The sequence below is a fragment of the Ambystoma mexicanum genome, chromosome 2p, assembly GCF_040938575.1.
Source record: "Ambystoma mexicanum isolate Mex_15411 chromosome 2p, UKY_AmexF1_1, whole genome shotgun sequence".
Lineage (NCBI taxonomy): Eukaryota > Metazoa > Chordata > Amphibia > Caudata > Ambystomatidae > Ambystoma > Ambystoma mexicanum.
Window position 1 is genome coordinate 456147977 of NC_090923.1, and position 20817 is coordinate 456168793.

At 42.8% G+C, this 20817-nt stretch overlaps 1 protein-coding gene across 1 annotated transcript in view; it reads right to left on the reverse strand.

Moving 5' to 3' along the window:
- The window catches only part of MDFIC2 (MyoD family inhibitor domain containing 2), a 990173-nt gene extending 975440 nt beyond the window's left edge, over window positions 1-14733 (reverse strand). Inside the window, exons 1-2 of the mRNA XM_069643031.1 lie at window positions 14524-14733; window positions 13782-13866 (exon numbers count right to left, since the gene is read on the reverse strand). Coding sequence (XP_069499132.1) covers window positions 13782-13866; window positions 14524-14688 — 250 coding nt within the window. The 5' untranslated portion in view covers window positions 14689-14733. The remainder of the gene's footprint in view (window positions 1-13781; window positions 13867-14523) is intronic.
- Between the last annotated feature and the right edge of the window lie 6084 nt (window positions 14734-20817).

The following is a 20817-nucleotide window of genomic DNA, read 5'->3' on the forward strand; positions in this document are numbered from 1 at the left end:
TGTGTTTAAAGTGACTGCATAGGACCACTACAGTTCATGCCATTTTACAACTCATAGTAACCATCATCACTGCCTCAGGAATGGTCACAAATTGAGATTTCGATTACAAGACTTACAATACAGCAGCATTGCAAATTGTAATGAGTGTAGAGCTGAAAATGCTGTGTTCCTGTGCCGGCTCTTTCAGCAGGCTGAATGAAAAAGATTATTGAGATGTATTTCTTTGGAGGGATTACCTTGAATATCCAGTCCTGGACTATTAAACTATTCCACCCTCTGCTGGACCAGGACACAAATCCTAACACACATGCCCACCTTTTTAAGAATTCACTCTGCATCACACAGCACACATATCCCGCATAACTACACTTTACATCATGCACTTTGCTCAATTAAGAAGATGGTGAACCAAATGATAAACAGTGACTTACGAGGCTTACCAGTCCAACACCCATACTGTCATTTGTGGAGTATTTCAAGATTTGCATACGAGGAGGGATGGGACAGCTGTAGAAGGGATGACTCATTTGCTGATAGCAGAAGGAAATGGCCATCTTTTGGAAGGACAGTCATTGGCTTTTTCCTTCTGCCAGTCACCTCTTCCTTCTGTCTGTCACCTTCTTGGACAGATGATTTCATGGATACAGACACTGAACAACCAATGAACCAGGTGCACCTATGCTCACATCATGTTAATGGGGTGCCATAGTCCTTGTACTAGTATTTTCATACTATTTTTTTCGTCCAGTTTGTTTCCTATACCAAAGCAGTTTTAACCAGGCCTAAAAAGTGATTGTGCAGCCAGATCTCCAAACAAGTGTAATGTTCAATGTAGCAAATTAATCTTTTTCAAGGAAACAAAGTAAAAATATGCATTCTTTTCAACACAAAGGTCTATGTAAAATTACAAAGATATGGTATGTTTGTGACAGCAGCATTTCACTATTGGAATAATACTGAGTTTGGGCTTCCATTTTTGATTCAGCAAAAGTTAATGGGATTCTCCTTTGCGGGAACACATCATAATTTACCTTGTTTGTGGCCAACCCTGACATTCTGCTCAGAAAAGCTACCTTTTCGCACTCCATCTCCATTAAGAACCAAGCTTTTATGTGCTTACAGTTCACTTTTAAATTCATGTTTGCATCTTGCTCCATGACTGTTTCCACTAGGGCAGAGCCTTTTGAGTCAGCTTCATAGGGCCCAATTCACAAACAAGGAAGTCTGACTTACATCTAGAAAGGTCTCACGCATTCGTATGAAAAATTAATCAGTAACTCAGATTTACCCAGACTTATTCCTGATTTAGGCCATAGTGCTGAATTTCAAATTTTCCAATAGTACACCTTTAATTTTTACCAGCACAACACTGAATAAATCTATTCTTGGTATATTTCTCAGTCATGATCAGCTTTTGTGGATAGTGCAAGTATCCTGGATTGTCTCATTCGTGTTCACAACCACTCCTTTGTTGTAGATTAAAGCAGAATTTGGAAAACATTTGACTCATGCTGTCATTTTCTTTCAGTAGAAAATATAGATCGATACCAGAAAGTAATTAAACTAAATCTCTACACTTTAAATGAAAGTAATGTACATTAAAATTATAGATGCACATTTATAAGAAACAGAAAATAAATCAATGCATTAAAAACATTGAAATTCTGTCTTTCTTGAATTGCACTCAAAGATGTTTGTCCATATTTGTATTCCCAAGATACAATGGATTTCAACTATTTACTAACACATCCATTGTGAAGAAATCTTCAATCTCTCCAGGGAGTTCATGCTTTAAGAAACAGTAATAACAGAGTGCCATTAGTGGTAAAAAAAGGGCTTTCTTTCAATCTTGCTTTCAAACAGAAATTCTCAAGGATGCATAATGCAAGTGCGCATTTTGTTAGTAGGAAAAAACAGCTGAGATGATTTTCATGGTGGTGTATGTACTATAACATTTATGAGTAAAACACATGCTTAAACATTTTACACATGAATCGTGATTCACAACACATCCTCATACATTTGTATGGCTGACAGGATGTATTGAACAGAATTATCATTGCTGCCACAGTCATCCTCTCCGACATACAAATACACTAGCACTTATACTGGTATGGAATCTTCATGTGGCACAAGTGCTGTGGATTCTTATGGAATCTGCCAGCTTTTCACAACACCAAAAAAAGGGGGGGTTGCTAACGAATACATTATTAATGCTGCATGCCATTCTTAAAGGGCAGTAAATGGTACTATGAAGTGCAAAGGGAAGGCGTAAAGGCATTTTTTTCTTATGCATGGGGAGAGTGCCTTGAATTTGACCAGTTGAACGAGCAGGAGCCAGTGTAATGTTTGTACCAAAGATGAGATATGATCTCTATGGTGCAACTGCAGATGGTGAAGAGACCGTTAGAGCAATGACAGGTACACCATATTACAGTAGTAGTCAAGTCTACTGGGAATTAATGCATTAAACAGTTAGATATTGTGTGGAAAAGGGGATTAGCCCAGATGTTTCTTCAATGAGCGTAGATGGTAGAAACAGAAGCTAGCCACATAGTCGCGAAACAGAAGCTAGCCACATAGTCGACCTGATTCTCTAGAGAAAGGGAGGAGTCCAACCAAACACCAAGGTTCCTAACCTTTGATACAGAGGCTGGGCACTCTCCCAGCCCTTCCAGCCAGAAAGGGGTTCACAAAGGCTGTGAGACCAGAAAACCTTCCATCTCAAACACGTTCTGAGCTGAACCAAGAGAAGGGCAAAACAACATTTCCTTTTTTTAAGCACTAATTTCAAATGGTCGTAGACATCCACCCACCAGTCTGTTCCAGAAACGCCTTCATATCGCCCGCAGGGTTACCTGCCAGCTCCTCAAAATGGACAATTAGTTGGGTGTTATCAGCATCAACAAAAAACATCATCAAGACCTTATAAGGTCCGCTATAGGTTTCATCTAGAGAATGAATAGAGGGGGCTTAAGGCTGACCTCTGAGGCACATCACAATGGGTAGGTTCGGCCAACTAAGTAACGGGAGGGAGAACCACTCTTTTACTAAGAAAAGAGGACAACCAAGCCAATGCTTTATCTCTAATACCCGCTGCAGAGAACCGTGCTTGTAAGATCGAATGCTCGACTGTATAAAAGGTGGCAGAGAGGTCCAATAAAATTAGGACCCCGGGTGCCCTTCTATTGACCAAACTGTGAAGATCGTCATTTGCTGTCACCACAGCAAACTCAGTACTGCAGCCTGGTCTAAAGCCGACTTGAGCCTGATCTAATAAACCGTGAATTTCCACAAATGCCTGAAGTTGAGTATCTGCAATCGCCTAAATCAGCTTACTTGGGTATGGAAGGAGTGAAATTGGGTGCTAATTAGAAAGTTAAGAGGGATTGAGTGAGGATTTTTTAAGAAGCCGGGTTACAGTCACTATCTTCAAGCGGTCCAGTGCCACTCTGGAGTTAAAGGAAATATTGATCAAGAGGCAAAGGTTAGAAACTATCAAAGTTCTCACATTCTTTAGTATCTTAGCCAAAAATGGGTTGGACGGGTATCCCAAAGGACAGTAGACCCTCATAATCCCCACCAGATAGGAATCAGAAACAGAGTTGGCTGTTGCGTGTGGAGAGCATGCACAGCCCCGAGGAGCCACCACCCCAGATAGTGCAACTGCCCATTAAGATGGATCTTGCAAATTTTATCCACAAAATTATCGGCCAGATTGTGGCACAACAACTGGGAGGGTATGAGGTTTGTATCTGCTTCCACCAGGGTAAGTAGTTCAGTGAGCACTAGAAATTTTCTTTGGAGATGTTAGGGCAGCGCGGGTGGAGTAGAAGCATCGCTTTGATTGAATCAGCATTTTATTATAAGAACGTAGAGGCCGTTTATAAGCCTGCTTGGCCTGCAGATCATAATTCTTCCTCCAGGCTCTTTCAGACTGCCTTAGCTTCCGCCATTCCCATTGAAGACCCTCAGAGAACCAGACAGTATGCCTAACTTCCTGTAAATAACTAGGGCCAGGGACTCTACGGCTATGGAGATCTTAAAGTAAAATGTGTTCAGGATCTCTGAAGGATCAGGACTACGTTTTGGCAGGGATGTTGAGGTAGGATTAAACATTTTACAAATTAATGTTGGTCCACATCATATCTCCATACATTTGTATGGCTGAGAGGGGGCACAGATCAGAATTGCCATTTCAGCCACCACATCCTCTCCAACATACAAATACACTAGCATTTATACCAGTATGGAACCTTCATGTGGTGTAAATGCTGTGGATTCCTATGGAATCTGCTTGCTTTTCACAACACCACAATGAAGGATGATTGCTCAGGAATTCATTATAAATGCTGCATGCCACTCTCAAATTTACTCTGTTGGTACTGTGAAGTACAAATGGAAGTCGTAAAGGCATTGTCAGCCTCTTTTTAGATTTTCTGAAAAGGATGTGACAGGTGTGAAATCCCTGGCTTTTTTTTTATTTATATTAATTAATAAAAGTATGCATGTAATCCACTTCTGAAAGGGTAATCTGCTGATCAGATTCCCCTTTCATAAACTCCATATTTAATTCATAGTGTGTACTTGTGCTTTGCTGCATCAGTATCTTGATCTGCAGCACCTGCTCTACAAGTGGTGCACAGCAGTCACATGTGCCGTTTGACAGCTGCAGTGACAACCAAGTCTCAGCAGTGCCGGGGCTGCATTTAATATAGGCACTGCTGTAATATACTATGATGATAATACGCAGCCCATGTTGTTGGCATGGAAAACTCTAAATATAAGCTACGCCTGGGTTAAGGCACTGTGCATGGCATGACTAATGATCATTGCATCCAATTTGATAACACACATGTGTCAGCTCCCGTGAGGCAGATCAGCTGTGGAAGGTGATGTACATGGTGGCTAGACAGGCTGATCCTGCCAAATTGACACTGAACTTAAATGGCTATGCCTCTTCTTTTATCTCTTTGTGGTGGTAGGTAATGCCCTTCTCCAGAGACAGACACACAACAGGCAGCTGCCCTGGGCCCACGCATCAAAGAAGCACACCCATATAAAGGAATTAGCCTCACACCAGGGTGCTGCATTTTCAAAGGCTTGATCTGAGGTGGAAGGGAGAGGGCAGAGTAAGTGTAAACAGGAGATATCTGTACAGTGGAGGAATACTTCCATCATCTTGTCTCTCTCTGCCTCTCTCTCTACCTCTTTTCCCCTCCATGTTCTCTAGAGCATAGCACATTGGGTATGATGTCAGAAGGGCAAAGCCCACGTCGTTCAAATACAGAGATTGGACTAGTAAGGCAGACTATCTTCAGTTCAATCAACAGTAGACTTTAACTTTTAAAAGGGGGCTTTCAACCACTTCTCAGAATCATCTTTGAATCATGTATGGGACTTGAAAACTTGAAGGTGATTTAATTTGGACCCTGCCGGGAGTGCCGTCCTTTCCCGAGTTATCCAATTGTGAGGTGAAGGCAGGTTTTTCAAGACAGAGGCAAGCTCTTCCCCTAACCATCCCCAGGGATATTTAGGGATGAACCTGCTGTGGAGCAAGACCTGCTTCTCTGCTAGCCACAGTGGTACCCACCACCTCGTCATGTTGAAGGCCATCAGAAGCTGTGTAGCAAAATCCCCAGGTTTGGGAGCCTGGGAACAAGGGCCCATCTTGTCCCTGAGTTACTGCAGTGGAACTCACAGCAACCTGAGAAGTGACCAGGTGCTGGAACAAGATCTGCCTCTCTGCCAGCCACAGTGGTACCCATGTCCATGTTGAAGGACCCCTGCAGTTGAGTGCCAGGGTACCCTGTATTTAGGAGCATGAGAAAAGGACTAATCTTGTCACAGAAACCCTGGATTTCCAAGACAGCCAGGAGCCTACTGCTTTCTAACTGCCTGGAGCCATGTTTTAAGAGTCGTTTGACTCATTTGAAACACCTAGCTAGAGTGATATCAAATCACACATTATAGCCCTAATACAAAACTTAATTCAACCAACAGTAAGCAATTATTTGATGCACCAGCCACAAAGACTTCTATTTTCAGGTGTATAAACAGAATCACGCATAATGCATTAAACTGTGCACTTTAGGATGTTTGCCCCTGTGAGCGTACTCATGATGAAAATTATTTATAAATATGTACTCAGAATGCCTGGTGGCAGTTTCATTAAATACGTTTTAAAAAACGATATGTGCTTTGCTACAGTGACCTATGGGGAAGTACAATTATACATGCCTAAACCCACTTGTTGTATTTGTATTCAATAGGTTTCCTTCAACCACAACCGAGATGTGGGCCCAACCCAAGTTGCCCATTGTTCTCTGTGTGGAAGGCTTGGCATCAGCCCAGAGGAACAGGACATGCCTAAGGTGGTAGTGGGGGGGAGCTAGTGCTTCAATCAGAGCTCTGGCAACAGAACAGGGAGACAGGGGTTAATAACTGGGGTATTTTTGATCTCAGGCAGACAGTAGGCCATATGGACACTGACATCAGAAGGTAGATCACATGTTACATCAGCTAGGAGTGGCCACTTACAAATCCGCTCTGGCAAAATGACAATATAAACAGTTTAATCTGTCTCCCTTTCTTTAACTAAATCCTCCTTGGACTTATGCAAGATAAGGATGTCCAAAGTTGGTGCAATACCTTCATTTACCCACTTCAGGGGAACATTTGGAGTGACCTGCTACTGTAGATACTTCCTGCTTCTGGTACACTGATACCCTGGACACTGCCTCCTGGAAGTGGCATGCCTAAAAGTTTTCTCTGACAATCTTTCTTACTGAGAAGACTGAACAAGGATTTACCTTTCGTGTGAGCACCTGGATAGGAGCTCACAGTACCCCAGAAGGAAAGGATGTTGCTCATTGCACTTACTTGATTTGTGAACCACTGCAAGAAAGTGTGAGTGCTTTCAAGACCACTCAAGTAAATTCAAGAAACCCTGGGAGCTGAATTTGACATTCTACATTCTCAAACCACTTTTAGCTTTTTTGAGTCACCAACTTGTCATTGTATTCCTGTTCTAAGGAATCTTCTAATCGATCCTCGGTGCAGAACTGATCAGTGTTGTTGGATGCAGTTGAACCTACTCACTTCTAAAGTTAAATAACCAGGTAGGGAAACATTTTAGCCATCAAATTGTGAGGACTTGAACGAACACCACCTGTTTCTAAGCTTGCTTTGAATCCCAAACCGATTGACGTGTGTTAAAGTGCAGTGCACTGTATCTGCCTTCTGTCAGACGAGGTTGAGCATCTCAACAATGAATCAACCCAAAGAAAGCACCGAGAAGCCTCACTTGATGCTGTGAAGCACCCAAAATGTGCTTTTAATGTATACTAGAGTGGCCTATGGTCCTTAGTGACAAGACCCACTCAATTAATTTTGAATAGACATATACTTACACTTGAGCATTGCTGAAATGAACATATATTTAATTTCTCTGACTGCATATTCTTTGTATTACTTGGTTGAGTTGTTAGTGTTGTTTATTACTTTTGATGGCTCCTACCACTCTTGAAAAATGTGCCTAGCCTCTTCCTTGGCTTCCTTGAAGAGTCAAAGGAGGTGTGCAATTCATGTTGGTCCTGACTCACATGTTTGATAGAGATCATTGCTGGTTTAACAGTAGTGCGAGGCTGAGTAGGAGTTCAGAAACCACGACTCATTTTGTCAATTTGGAACAATGTTCATATATAGTAATTGGCTCAAGTAGTCCGCCCCATTATTTTCCATCATTGCATGAGACTATCTTTCTTGGAGGGAGACCCACATTTACCATTTCCAGTAACGTTGCAGAGGTCAAAATATTGGCTGACCATCCTGGATCATCCTTGAGCACTGCATTAGTTATCGTGTCAGGCCACTAATTTCTAAGATTTTTTTGGGAAATTATTCTTTCTCACAATAGCCATGATTTACAGACTGCTTTTTTGTACTTCCTTCTTTTCAATTGGCAGTGAAATAATCTCTAAATAGGCTTAAAACATGTGTTTCTGATTCAGAAGCTCTAGTTGTTGTACAAGTAAACAGGTCATGGGTGCATCTATAAGCCAACTGCAAATAGCGCTTTGGCATTGTTGCTCACAATTGTCTACTGAAGTGTGACTTGCATATTTGTCTTTTCTATATTCCAAACATGTTTTGTTTTTTTTTGCTTGTGTGCTATTTGTCTTTTCAATAAGTGCATCTGTCTCACGCACCTAAATGAATGAGTTTTATATGACAAGGGTTGATGGGATTTGAACTGTTATCATAGTTGGATACAACAGTTCAGAAGCAGCTGAACAAGGATTTACAATAAAACATGTGATTTGTGTTCAGAAAATAATAGTGTGTCATTTATTCTTACCTGCTTGAACATAATGGAATAATATACTAAAGAACATTCTCACCCAGGGAGGGGTGCTAAGCCAATCAGGCGGCTGGGACAGCGGAAGAGAATACACTGTGTACCGCCCGCAGTTTCCAGGTCCTTCCCCAGGTGTATTCATCTTGATTGTGGGGAGGCAACAGGGAGACTCTCTGTTTCCTCCCTATGTCTCCAACCTCCCCGACCCCCAAAAACAAACCTTACCCGTCCCCCCCCCCTCTCCCCACCTACCTGCTGGACCAGAACTTTATTCTTCCGGTTCTGGTGCTCCTTCTGCCCGTAACCGCCATTGAAATGGAAAAGAGACTAAGTCCCTTTTCCTATGGTGGTGGCCATTTATTTTACTTTTTTTGGGATAATTGTCTTTGACAATATGCGTGATCGGAGGCAGACATAACTGGTAACAACCCACAGCCCCTGCCGGGACCCTTGTTTTGCTTAGTCCTGCCTAAGCTCAGGCTGGTGGGCCATTAGCGGCCATGTCTGCCCCGAATACAGGGGTGATTGCTATATTTAACCAGGACTCCCTGCCAAGCTATAGAATGTATAGAACATCCTGGTGCTACAATGTTTCTTTAATACTACCCCTTCCAGACGATGCAAAATTGGCTGCACATCTACACCCTGACAGCATATGTTACTTAGAAATACCATGAATAATGGAAATGAATAGTGCTGCTGGTGCACAATGAGGACCAAGCAGAATAAGCAACAAGCAAACTTGTATGGACTGAAATGTACAGACCAGTATAAATCATGTGAATAAACACTGTGGAGCTCATACTCCAATTCTTTGTAAATTGTCTGGAGTTGTTCTGTTAAGTTTGCACTTAGGTGCAAACAGGTCTCCTTTGGGCAATGTTCTGCATTTGCAGTACATAGTATATAGTACAAAGTTCGCCCTTTTGCATATTGCATTGCTGACTGAACAAATGTTTCCTGCTATTCACACATGGTAATCAAGTGTGCAATGAATTTCTGTAGAATCTGCCTGCGTTTTGATGGTGTAAAAATCTGACGGATTCCATAGGAATCCACAGCATTTACGCCAGAATGAAAAAATGCTAATGTAAATGTTGGTACCTTTGTATGGTGAGGATACCGGGAGGGCGGTAATAGAAATTTTGTTCCATGTCCCCTATCCACCACAAAAATGTAAGAAAATATGGCATGGAATAAAAGGCATGAGTATGATTGTTGTTCATTTATTCTACACATGCTTTTTACAATATACCATAACAAAATTAGTCCCATTTAAGGTGCAGAAGTCAGAAACTATCACCAAAGTTTCAAAAATGTTTGACTCTCAGTACTCAAGACTCTGGACCTGATCCATAAAGTGCTTTGAACGGTATGCACTCATTGAATTACGCTTTGTGATTTGAGCCCATCTGATAAACATCAGTTATGACCCTGCATAAAATGATATAATCCTCGTCTAAAAGCAGTTATATACAAAAAGTGATAAAAATATATGACATAATGGTTGATTCACTAATCACAAAGGAGCTTCTTGCCTGGCATTTTTCATGTACATATGTGCAATCGCTGCTTAAAAACAATGGACTAAAATGACGAGTGATTCCAGACAGAACTTCCATCAGATGGAAAAACAGGTATATGTTTTGTCTGACTCACAAACAGAGGCGTCTCTAGGGGCGGAGCTGGGCACGCTACAGCCCTGGGTCTTTTGGTTGCAGCCCCTGATAGAAGCTTAGAGCCTACAACTAAAAGGCTAACTAGCCCCGAATCCGGACAGTCCCGACATTAGCATAGACCCCTTTCCAGACCCAGCAGCACCCCTGCTCACAAAGAATCAGATGTACGCCGGTATAATCCCCTGGTGGTCTTTGCGCTGAGCGATATTCCACCAGAGAACTCACATGTGAAGTCAAATCTTAACATAAAAAGTGCCACCCCCTTATTCTCAGGCCAATGTTTTCCCATATATAAATATTTTCTTATTCGATCAAACTCTCTTATTTCATGCACTCTTTTCCAATTTCAGACTCCTCAACCCACACATACATCATGAACTGTTAGGTATACATTAAGCAACATGAAATATTGTACTACCCGTAAAGTTGCTCCCTTTTAACGTGCACTTCCACATTCCCAGGCACGCCCACATAATCAAGACAACACCCTTTACATGCCCATTCCTGGTGAGTAAGAACACATGTACGCTGGTGAAAGGGCCACCGTGCTCTGTGATTTGGCAGAATGTCCTCTAAGGTACACACGTGCAGAAGACTGGCATGTCTTACTGTGAATTAGGCATAGTAATGTTCAAAACGAGGTGCAACTTCACCCAGCCTCATAGGTTTGCTAATTGACCCCAAAGGTTAGTAGTTGAGATTAAACAGATACGCTCTTCTACAATGGAATATATAATACTGCCACCATCTTTCTGCTAAATTAGTTATAAACTGATCATTAAAACCGTGCGAACTCTAAATAAAATGGAAACTGGCAATTTGTTGATTTGAGCGAAGATTCTTTTATAATCTCAAGTAACCTGATGATACTTCCTCTAACGAAGAATTACGTAACAACATGCTCCCGGACACTGCAGGCTCAGGGTATGCAGCGGTTATAGCGAGAAACAAAAAACGAGTGAAATAATACCGAACAAATTTTAAAATATATATATATATATATATATATATATATATATATATATATATATATACACATATATATTTATATGGGGGTGGGCGTAGGGGTTATAAAGTGCCGGGGGTGGTTCGGGGTGGGGTTAAACACGTGAGGAATCAGGGGGTTACGGGCCCGACAACTTAAGAAAAAAATAAATCGATATTCTTTTTTTCTGTATTATTTAATTCACTGTTTTTTGATTCTTATAATCACATGTAGCCATATAAGCTTCTACAACCTAGGAAATCTCAAAGGAAGTGGAAAAATCACACTCTAAATCAGAGACACTTACTCTTTGCACTATCAGAAAGGACTATAAAATGGCAATTGGGCCAGCAAATACATCATTTACTATTTTTCTAGTGAGATTGCGCCAGCTATAGACTCAAACAAAGAATTATTTCACACCTGAACTTCTAGAAAACACAGAATCTCATCTCACTTGAATGTCCTTAATACATTCCTGATTTATTTTATGCACAAACTCCAAAACACGTTCCAACATCAACCGCTCTGATATTTCTGATCCTTTTTATTTTCATCCAGTATCAATAGCAGAGGTCAACAATGGTAATCTCTTAAATGAATTCTATGTGTTCCACTAGTAAACCACGCCCTATGCATATCATTAAAGATTGATAACTGAACGTTTACTGTTTATCGCCCTATTTCTCAATGACTCTTCAGAGTAAGAAGCCGCTCCAGACACCTTTGAACAGACATGGCGGACTTCTCTCCTTAAGAAGCAACATCCTGTCCCTGATGAGCCTAGAATGCATAGACCTATTCCCCAAATGCCAATTCCTTCTTACAAGTGTGGAGACATGTGTTCCCATACAGTCAAGACACAAGCTCTGTTTCGTGAATGGCATCTGGATTTAGACCGGCTCATGGTACTGGGGACACTTTTTGGCCAATGTCCGAGAACAACTTCTTTGGAGCCTGGATGAACATTTTGATTCTCTGGTCTTCATGCTTGATCTTTTGGCTGCTTTCAACGCCCTTGAGTAAGATCCAATCCTTCAAAGGTTTTGCTCTCTGACATGGTGTGGGCGAAAGCCATTTCATGGTTTGACTTATTCTTATCTCTCAGAACCAACTGGATCAACTCATAAGCTTTGCCACTCAGCTGCTTCCAGTCAAATCTGGGGTTCTCCAACCGTCCGCCCTTTGCCACTACTATTTAACTTGTATCTGTAATCCTTTCAAGATTTACTGGAGTCTCTGGATGCCGGATTCCATTATTATTCAGCTGATGCCCAGTTGTTCTTTAAACGCCACAGGAGCCACAGTATGATAAGGAATGCCTTATATTTGACACTATTAAGGGCTGAATGCACGTTAATTGGTTCAGTCTGAACAGCATCAAAACTGGGCTGAGGTCTATTCACATAGAAAAGAAAGATCAACAGAAACTTCAGATCTTCACTTAGAATCTAGGCTCCCAACTATTGCCAGACCAGCATTGCTAGAAAAGTACATATGAACTGATATGCCACTTTTTATCTAAGTGCAATGATTCTGAAATACCATTAAATCACTTATGGTATCAGGTACCATTGGGGATGTTAACTTCAATATCTTGCCTACCCCAAAGGCAGTAAATAGTATCTAAATGTGTGTATCACAAATGAATTGTCTGGGACCATATGTGGATAAAGTGAACGTACAATTGGGACTTACGGTTCTCTCAGGGGATGTCTCAACTAGTGCAAGGGGTATGTAACCTTTGGCTCGCCAAATGGTTTGTACTACAATTCCCATCAGCCCAAGCCATCATAGTCAACAGTGAGGGATGATGGGACTCGTAGTCCAATGCATCTGGAGAGCCACAGGTTGCGGACCCTCGAGCGTGTATGTGTCAGTGTCTGTGTGAGATCTTTATGGATTTCCACCAAAGATTCCACCAACGTTTGTAAAGAGAATGTCTGTGCCATGTTTAAGACCCTCTCATGGATGACAGCAGCTTGTGGCAGTGAGACCTTTAAACTGACAATGGTGGGAGGCTGTTGACAGGATGCTGATCACATGAGGAGGCTGTTTCCATTATTGAGGGGAACTTCTTTCTTCAGCATTACTTTTTTCATTCTAACTCTCAGAGCTATAAAAGGGTGTTTCATAATGCATGCATGACGTCCTTTCTGAAGGCTTAAGTACAAATAGGTTGTCACCATATTTACTAAACAACTCGAATCAACCAATGCTATTCATGAACTCTGAGCCTTTTAGCCATTACAGATGGCATGCAAAACAAATTCATGCGGAAAAATACGTTTTATTTCTAAACTTTTTTTACACAGTGCAATACGAAATTGAAAATACACCTCAAAGGTGAGACAAATATACTTTGCACATTAGGGTCACACCTATCTGTACCCAAATCAAACGGTTCACCTATAACTTTTTTATATTCGTGTTTCACTGTTTTGCTAACCGATGCGAATGATGGTTTGCAAAATAGTGTTTACAACATATTTGAAGCCACACTCTGCATGAGGCTTGTAACTCTTCAGAAGAGGAAGTAAATTAATCAACGCAGATAACGTTCTAAAATGCTTGTCCTTTGAAGGACGTGTTTCAAATCACCTTCGTTATTAAACAGCTTTCTTTTCCAGAACCTTTAATCAGCCATAAAGCTGATTTGGAATGTTGACGCAACCTCTTCCGGGGCACTGAAACAAAGACACCCGGTTTGCAAAGTTTTCTGAATGGTAATAAAAAGCCTTTTGGTTGGAAGACTTACGGTCATTCCGCCACGCCGTGGTCCCTGTGTCCATTTCATAAACCTCTGTCCTGGTTTTCACCTTGATTCCCTTGCCTTCTGACATCTAGATGAAGTCAACAACATTAGCTGGGTTATTTATATCAAAACAAAAATCGACTTTTGACAGCACGAGTCATAATGGTTGATGTGCTCAGAATAAACGAATACGAACTATCGGACACACAGTGGCTGTCGATGCCTATTGCCTTATAGTTTGATCGCATGTAAGGGTGTTGCTAGGTCTGAAAATGATCTGGGGCTACTCTAATGTCGAGACTGAAGGCACTCTGGGCTAGCTAGCGTTTTGGTTATAGCTTCTATACGGGCTACAGCCAACAGATCTGGGGTCATTGCCCTCTCAGCCCCCGCAACAACTAAATGTACACACAAATACATATCCAAGTGCACGATTGTTTCAGCTCTCTTTTGTTGTTGAGTTTTTTATTCTGCCTTGTGCCAAATTCAGACAGACTGGGAAGAAAATAATTGAGCGCATACATCAACAACAACAAGGTACAGTCATGACTGATTAGGGTGGGCATCTACTGTGTTTGGTGCATGCACTGTATATGTAAACAAACACATAAATGCAGACATGTTAACATATCTATATTTAAGTGCACAATTACGTCAACTGTTCAATGCACGTTGTCTGAACTATTGCTCGCGCTGTTTCAATAGGGCTTTACAAAAAAGAGCGCCTGAAATGCATCCACTGTACCTGCAGTCCGAGCAGAAGGCAAAATGTCCTATGCGAAAGCAAATCACGTCTTTTCGGCCAACTCCTTTGTTGTCTGGATGTCCTTCCCCTCCACACCGAAGAGCTCGCTCTATAAGCAGCGCGCTCACTCCTCTGTGCTGCCCGAGCTGTCACTGCCAGAATCATATAACTTATTGCTGAGCGGCGTTTACAGGCAAAACTGACGACGTATGCACAAACAACCGAGCACTAGTTAGTAATCATAGACAGCAGCCCCTGATGGCTGTGCATTTACAAGTACACAGAACGAATTGCATCATTATAGTGGGATCACTGCTATAGTAGACCTATAGGACCACAGCCTAGAACGGTGTGGATGTTATGTAAGAATATAATAAAGGTAACAACAAACATGATTTCTTGCAAATCTAACGCGAGGGGAAACAGAATATCTATTCATAATCTATATCTAGCAGCATACACGTCATTTTGCCCATTTAATAGTTCTGTATTTAGAAGTAGCAGGTGTACGTCCGCGCAAAGTAGCCCAAATCGCTGGGAGCTGATTCATGGAATTAAAGTTGTGCAGAAACCTGCAGCACAAAGAAAAATGAGAACAGCCAACCCCGCGCACGACATACGACCAGGGCAAAATGAGCATAGCACTGTGGAACAACTTGTGCAGCAAATCTATGGGAAAGAAGTAAAGATTACTTACTAGCAATCACCATTACTTCCAGTCCACGTCCCAGTACATGCACTAATATGCGCCCCAACACCATAAATTAAGGCAGCACTCACAAGTCCTCTCCCGTCCCATCACCTCCACTAATCTGAGCCCCAAAACCTTACTTTAAGGCAGAACCCACAAGTCCTTCCCCATCCCAGCACCTATGTGAATCTACACCCCAACACCCTATATTAAGGCAGCACCCACAAGTCCTACCTCATCCCAGTACTTCCAGTAATCTGTGCCCCAACACCCTACATTAAGGCAGAACCCACAAGTCCTCCCTCATCCCAGTACTTCCACTAATCTGTGCCCCAACACCCTACATTAAGGCAGAATCCACAAGTCCTCCATCGTCCCAATACCACCACTAATCTGTGCTCCAACACCCTTCAATAAGGCACCGTCCGCAATTCCTCCCTCGTCCCAGTACCTTAACTAATCTGCACCCCCAAACCCACTTGACTCTATGCCCACTCCTCTTCCACACAATACTTGCCCCGACAAGGTGCACCCCAAATACACTCTTGCTCTTTCAGTGCATAGTACTGACACCAGAAGTTGGACGAAATGTTAAATGTCTGAGTGAACACCCATTGAATCAGCGTGCTTGCAGAGGTCCATGATGAATCCCCAGTCCACCTTAGTAGACCACATTCACTGTCATGTAATTTGGCAACAACACTCACATGACAACAGCTGAAGCGTATGTCCCTTCCATACCCATTGCACATAGGGACACAACAATCAGACTCTCACAGATGTACCAATGCTGTTGGCAGCTGAACAGACATAACTGCCCCATGGTCGCTAATAGACCAAATTTGATCTGTGTTGTGCCCCATGGTCATTAATAGACCACACTTGATCTGTGTTGTGCCCCATGGTCGCTAATAGACCACATTTGATCTGTGTTGTTCCCTTTGGTCGTTAATGGACCACATTTGATCTGTGTTGCGCCCCATGGTCGCTAATAGACCACATTTGATCTGTGTTGTGCCCCTTGGTCGCTAATAGACCACATTTGATCTGTGTTGTGCCCCATGGTCGCTAATAGGCCACATTTGATCTGTGTTGTGCCCCTTGGTCGCTAATAGACCACATTTGATCTGTGTTGTGCCCCATGGTCGCTAATAGACCACATTTGATCTGTGTTGTGCCCCATGGTCGCTAATAGACCACATTTGATCTGTGTTGTGCCCCTTGGTCGCTAATAGACCACTTTTGATTTGTGTGGTGCCTTACCCGTAGTTATTACTGTACTTTACTACTGTAGTGCCTACCTAGTGTCTACACATACGTTAATTGAGTACACAAACTACTCTTGTTAATAACCTATGAACCTCATTGCTCCCATCTTTAGAGCCAAGTCACCCACAATGGCCACATTTAGAGGCGCCACTCTAACTATGGCTACCCTCCTCCCGTTGCTCCAGAATATCTCACCTCAGAACCGCGCCCACACAACCCCACCACTTTACCCAGATATACTATCTCCAACAGAATGGATAAACAAATTTGCCCGCCCACCCTCACCCTGCTTACCCTGTCCCACACCCCTTAGAAATACTAGACTAGGTTCTCGGCCTTGTTGCACCTACTACCACACTCTTGAACATAGCCCCACCGACCATGATTAGAAACGATAGACTCAGCTATCGCACTAATCTTGATACAAAACTCACCAGAATGCTCGCCAATCAGACTAAGAACCCCAAGCAGCCTACCTCACTTACTGACCTCCCACCGAGTCACAACCCAGCAATACCTCACTCGCCACCACACACAAAAGCCAACCCCCCACAGACCTCTATCAAGGGAGCTCTCATCAGCGCTCGTTCATTGGTAGCCCACGCTACTGATGTCGCCGACATCATGTCCAATAACCACCTAGACTTTATCGCTATCACGGAGACATGGCTCCACCCAGTCCCACAATAGCTCTAGCCATTCCGGACAACTACAACATCTTCCGTGCTGACAGAAAAAATGGAATAGGAGGAGGAATAGCAATTATTGCGAAATCCGCCCTAAACATTAGAGAAGTAACCAGCACAACCCTACCTTCCGCCGAACTTTTATCCGTCAAACTCCCATTATCTGACACACAAACCATCCTGCTCCATATTATATACAGACCCCCAGGACCCCCCTCCACCTTTGAAGAGGACATCTCTCTCCTACTCACTACCAATTTGAAACCGAAATCCCAAATCATCATTCTGGGAGATTTCAACTTGGGACTCAATGACACCATTGACAACCATGCCACTTCCCTTAACGACACGATTACTCATCTAGGCTTCACCCAACACATTAATCAACCTACACATACAAAAGGAAGATCCTTGGATTGGCTTGCAGATGCCAATTGCAACCTCTCACTGACTGACATCACTCCCTGCGCTTGGACTGACCATCACCTTATTACCTTCTCTTTACCTAGATCCTCACCATCTACCACACGACCCACTAAGCTACCTCAAATAATCTCCAGAAATAACCGCAACATCACTATAGAGAACCTCAAACCTCTTCTCGCGCCCATCAGTAAAGCTAACCTACCCACGCAAAATAACAACCCAGCAGCCATAGTAGACCTATATAACAATACCTTAGATCTAGCCCTCAACCAGATAGCTCCTCTCAAACAACGAAAAGCCAAACCTATTGCCCACTCCAACAAATGGTTCTCAGCAGAATTTAAAGCTCTCCGCAATATTAAAAGAACTGCAGAAACCAGCTGGAGAAAAGCCCCTTCTCTCTCAACTAAAGACAAATTCGCTTCAGCTGCCTCCACCTACAAATCCGCCATTTTAAATGCTAAAAAAGAGATCTATAACTTGAGAATACAAAATGCCAAATCTGGCACTAAAGAACTTTTCTCTACACTAAGAGAACTTGAATCACCACTGCCTCCTACAGAGGACTGCATCAAAGACAAGGCCTGGTGTAACAATATCTAGATCGCCCTCGCTAACAAAATTGCCCTCCTACAAACTAAGATTGAAGCAAAAAAAGCTAGCCGTGCCTCCAAGCAGGACCCCAGCACCAAAATTAACCACACCACCCCTAATTCCCCCTCCTTCCACTTCTCACCAGTCACAGAAGAGGAAGTAATCAAGATAATCGCCAGTCTCAAAATATCCAAGTGCAAAGGTGACTCAGTGGTCCCCAACAACCTTGAAGAAGCGTGGGTCCTACCCCTGCTCAAAAAACCTAACCTAGATCCCAACATCCCCACAAACTACAGGCCCATCACCACAGTCCCATTTCTTCTCAAAATTCTGGACAGGGTAGCCTATCTCCAAATACAACAACATTTGGAAGAAAACAACCTCCTAGGCCTGCGACAATCCGGCTTTAGACCAAGGACTGAAACTGCCTTCTTGGATCTAAAAATCCAAATGGATGACGCCAAAGACAAGGGCAAACTGGCCATCTTGCTCTTGTTGGATCTCTCTGCTGCCTTTGATCTGGTTAACCACCAGATCCTCACTCAACACCTCTCCTCGGCTGCTGCATTCTCTCAGAATGCCACGAAGTGGATCCAGTCATTTCTGTCTGACAGGTCGACTAGAGTCTTCGCCCCCACGGCGGCTGCGGACCCTATCCCAATCACATGTGGAGTGCCCCAAGGCTCTTGCATTTCTCCCACACTTTACAACATCTTTACGAACCTCCTATTTGACCGTCTTGATGATCTAGGTGTCAGCAATACTAATTATGCAGACGACACTCAGGTCCTCATCAGGCTCACTGGTAGCTATGAAGAAGATGTTGCAAAGCTAAATGATATCTACTTAGAAATCCAAGCCTGGATGGCTACACACAGTCTTTGCCTAAACGACGATAAGACAGAATTGCTTATCGTAGGCTCCCAGGCTCGCCTAAACAAACTGGACCAAAGGTACCAATCCTTTACCATTGATGGCAACATCATAAAAGTATCCAAAGAGGTCAAAACACTATGTGTATTCCTCGACTCTACCTTGTCACTAAAGAAACAAATAAACTCTACCATCTCAACTACCTCATACACCAATAAATTGATCAATGCCTGCAGGCCTTTTCTCTCCACCTCTAGTTGCCTCACCCTATCTAGAGCGCTAATATTGTCTAAATTAGACTATTGCAACACACTCTACTTAGGCACTACCACAAAAAACGTGTATAGGCTCCAGATCCTGCAAAATAATGCACTAAGATGTGCCCTCAACCTCCTGCGCAAGGCGCACATATCCACGGTTAGCAAAGAAGTCCACTGGCTCCCGATCCGCGACAGAATTAAGCTAAGAACCTTGGTCATCACCCACAAGTGCCTGTCACGTACTGTCCCACGTTACCTTTCTGACAAATTCTCTAGACACTGCCCCATTAGACCCACCAGAACTCCTTACCTGCACCAACTAAACATCCCTAACTATAACCTAAAAACAGCAGGAGGCTACAGTTTCCCAGTGCTCGCAGCACAATGTTGGAACACCCTCCCTCCTACAATTAGATCGGAAACTGCGTTCTGGCCATTCAGAGCCATGGTAAAATCATGGCTACTAGCCTAGACATCTAGTCTCTCACCGACACGTCCAGCCAGCCGCCGCTCTCTACCTGCAATGTAATTGTAATGCAACCAGTAATGTTTACTCTATCCACAGCCTATTCAGGACCAACCTGTAACCAGGTCCTCACTCGCCACTGTAACTATTTTGTGCCTATTCTCTGTACATACCCTTCTCGGTATATTCTACTCTTGTATGTAAACACTCAGAGCCTGGACCAATGTATGCTCTGTCTGTGGTATTATGATGCTCGTGTAACGATATGTAACTCTGCTGTGCACATGATTATGCGCCCAGCTACCTGAGGGTTCGGACGCGCTTTATACATAAACAAACTAAACTAAACTAAACTAACTAAACTATGGCACACACTCCTGACGTGTTGTGAAAAGAGTGCAGTCACATTCCCAAAAGTAATGTAGCTCTCGCTCACAATCCCCCTGAAATTTCTACTATGCCCAGTACTGTTAACCATATGCATTACTCTGAATTCTCACCTGAACTGTTAACCGTACACATAACTCATAATCGTTATTCATGTATCTGTGCACTTTGTGTATGAACTTTATGCTGTACTGTGTTTACAAAAAAACAGTGCCCAGATGCCTCATGGTTAGGTGTACTTTACAAATGACAAAATAAATAAATAAATAATGGATACCCACACCCATTCACTGTCCTTACAAGTTGACAACCAGGCTTGAAGGCCTTGTTCAGTCTAATGGTGGTACTAGCCTTCACATTGATGCAACAGTAACAACACGTGCCAGCTATGCATGTTGAACACCTGTGGCCCAGTTCCTCATGGAGCACTTACCTTCTTCAATTCATATGGCCTGTGACTTCCATGAACTAAACCTGGCAGACATCCTCCTCCAACATGATCACGTAGAAGAAATGCTTGTGAATCCTGGACAGTCACCTCTTCCATGGCTTCCCCTTGGATCACACTCAGCTGCACAACAAGAGCCAACCATATTGTATCTGCAGCTATACTTTGGTCCCTTGATGTTCAGGTGACATAGT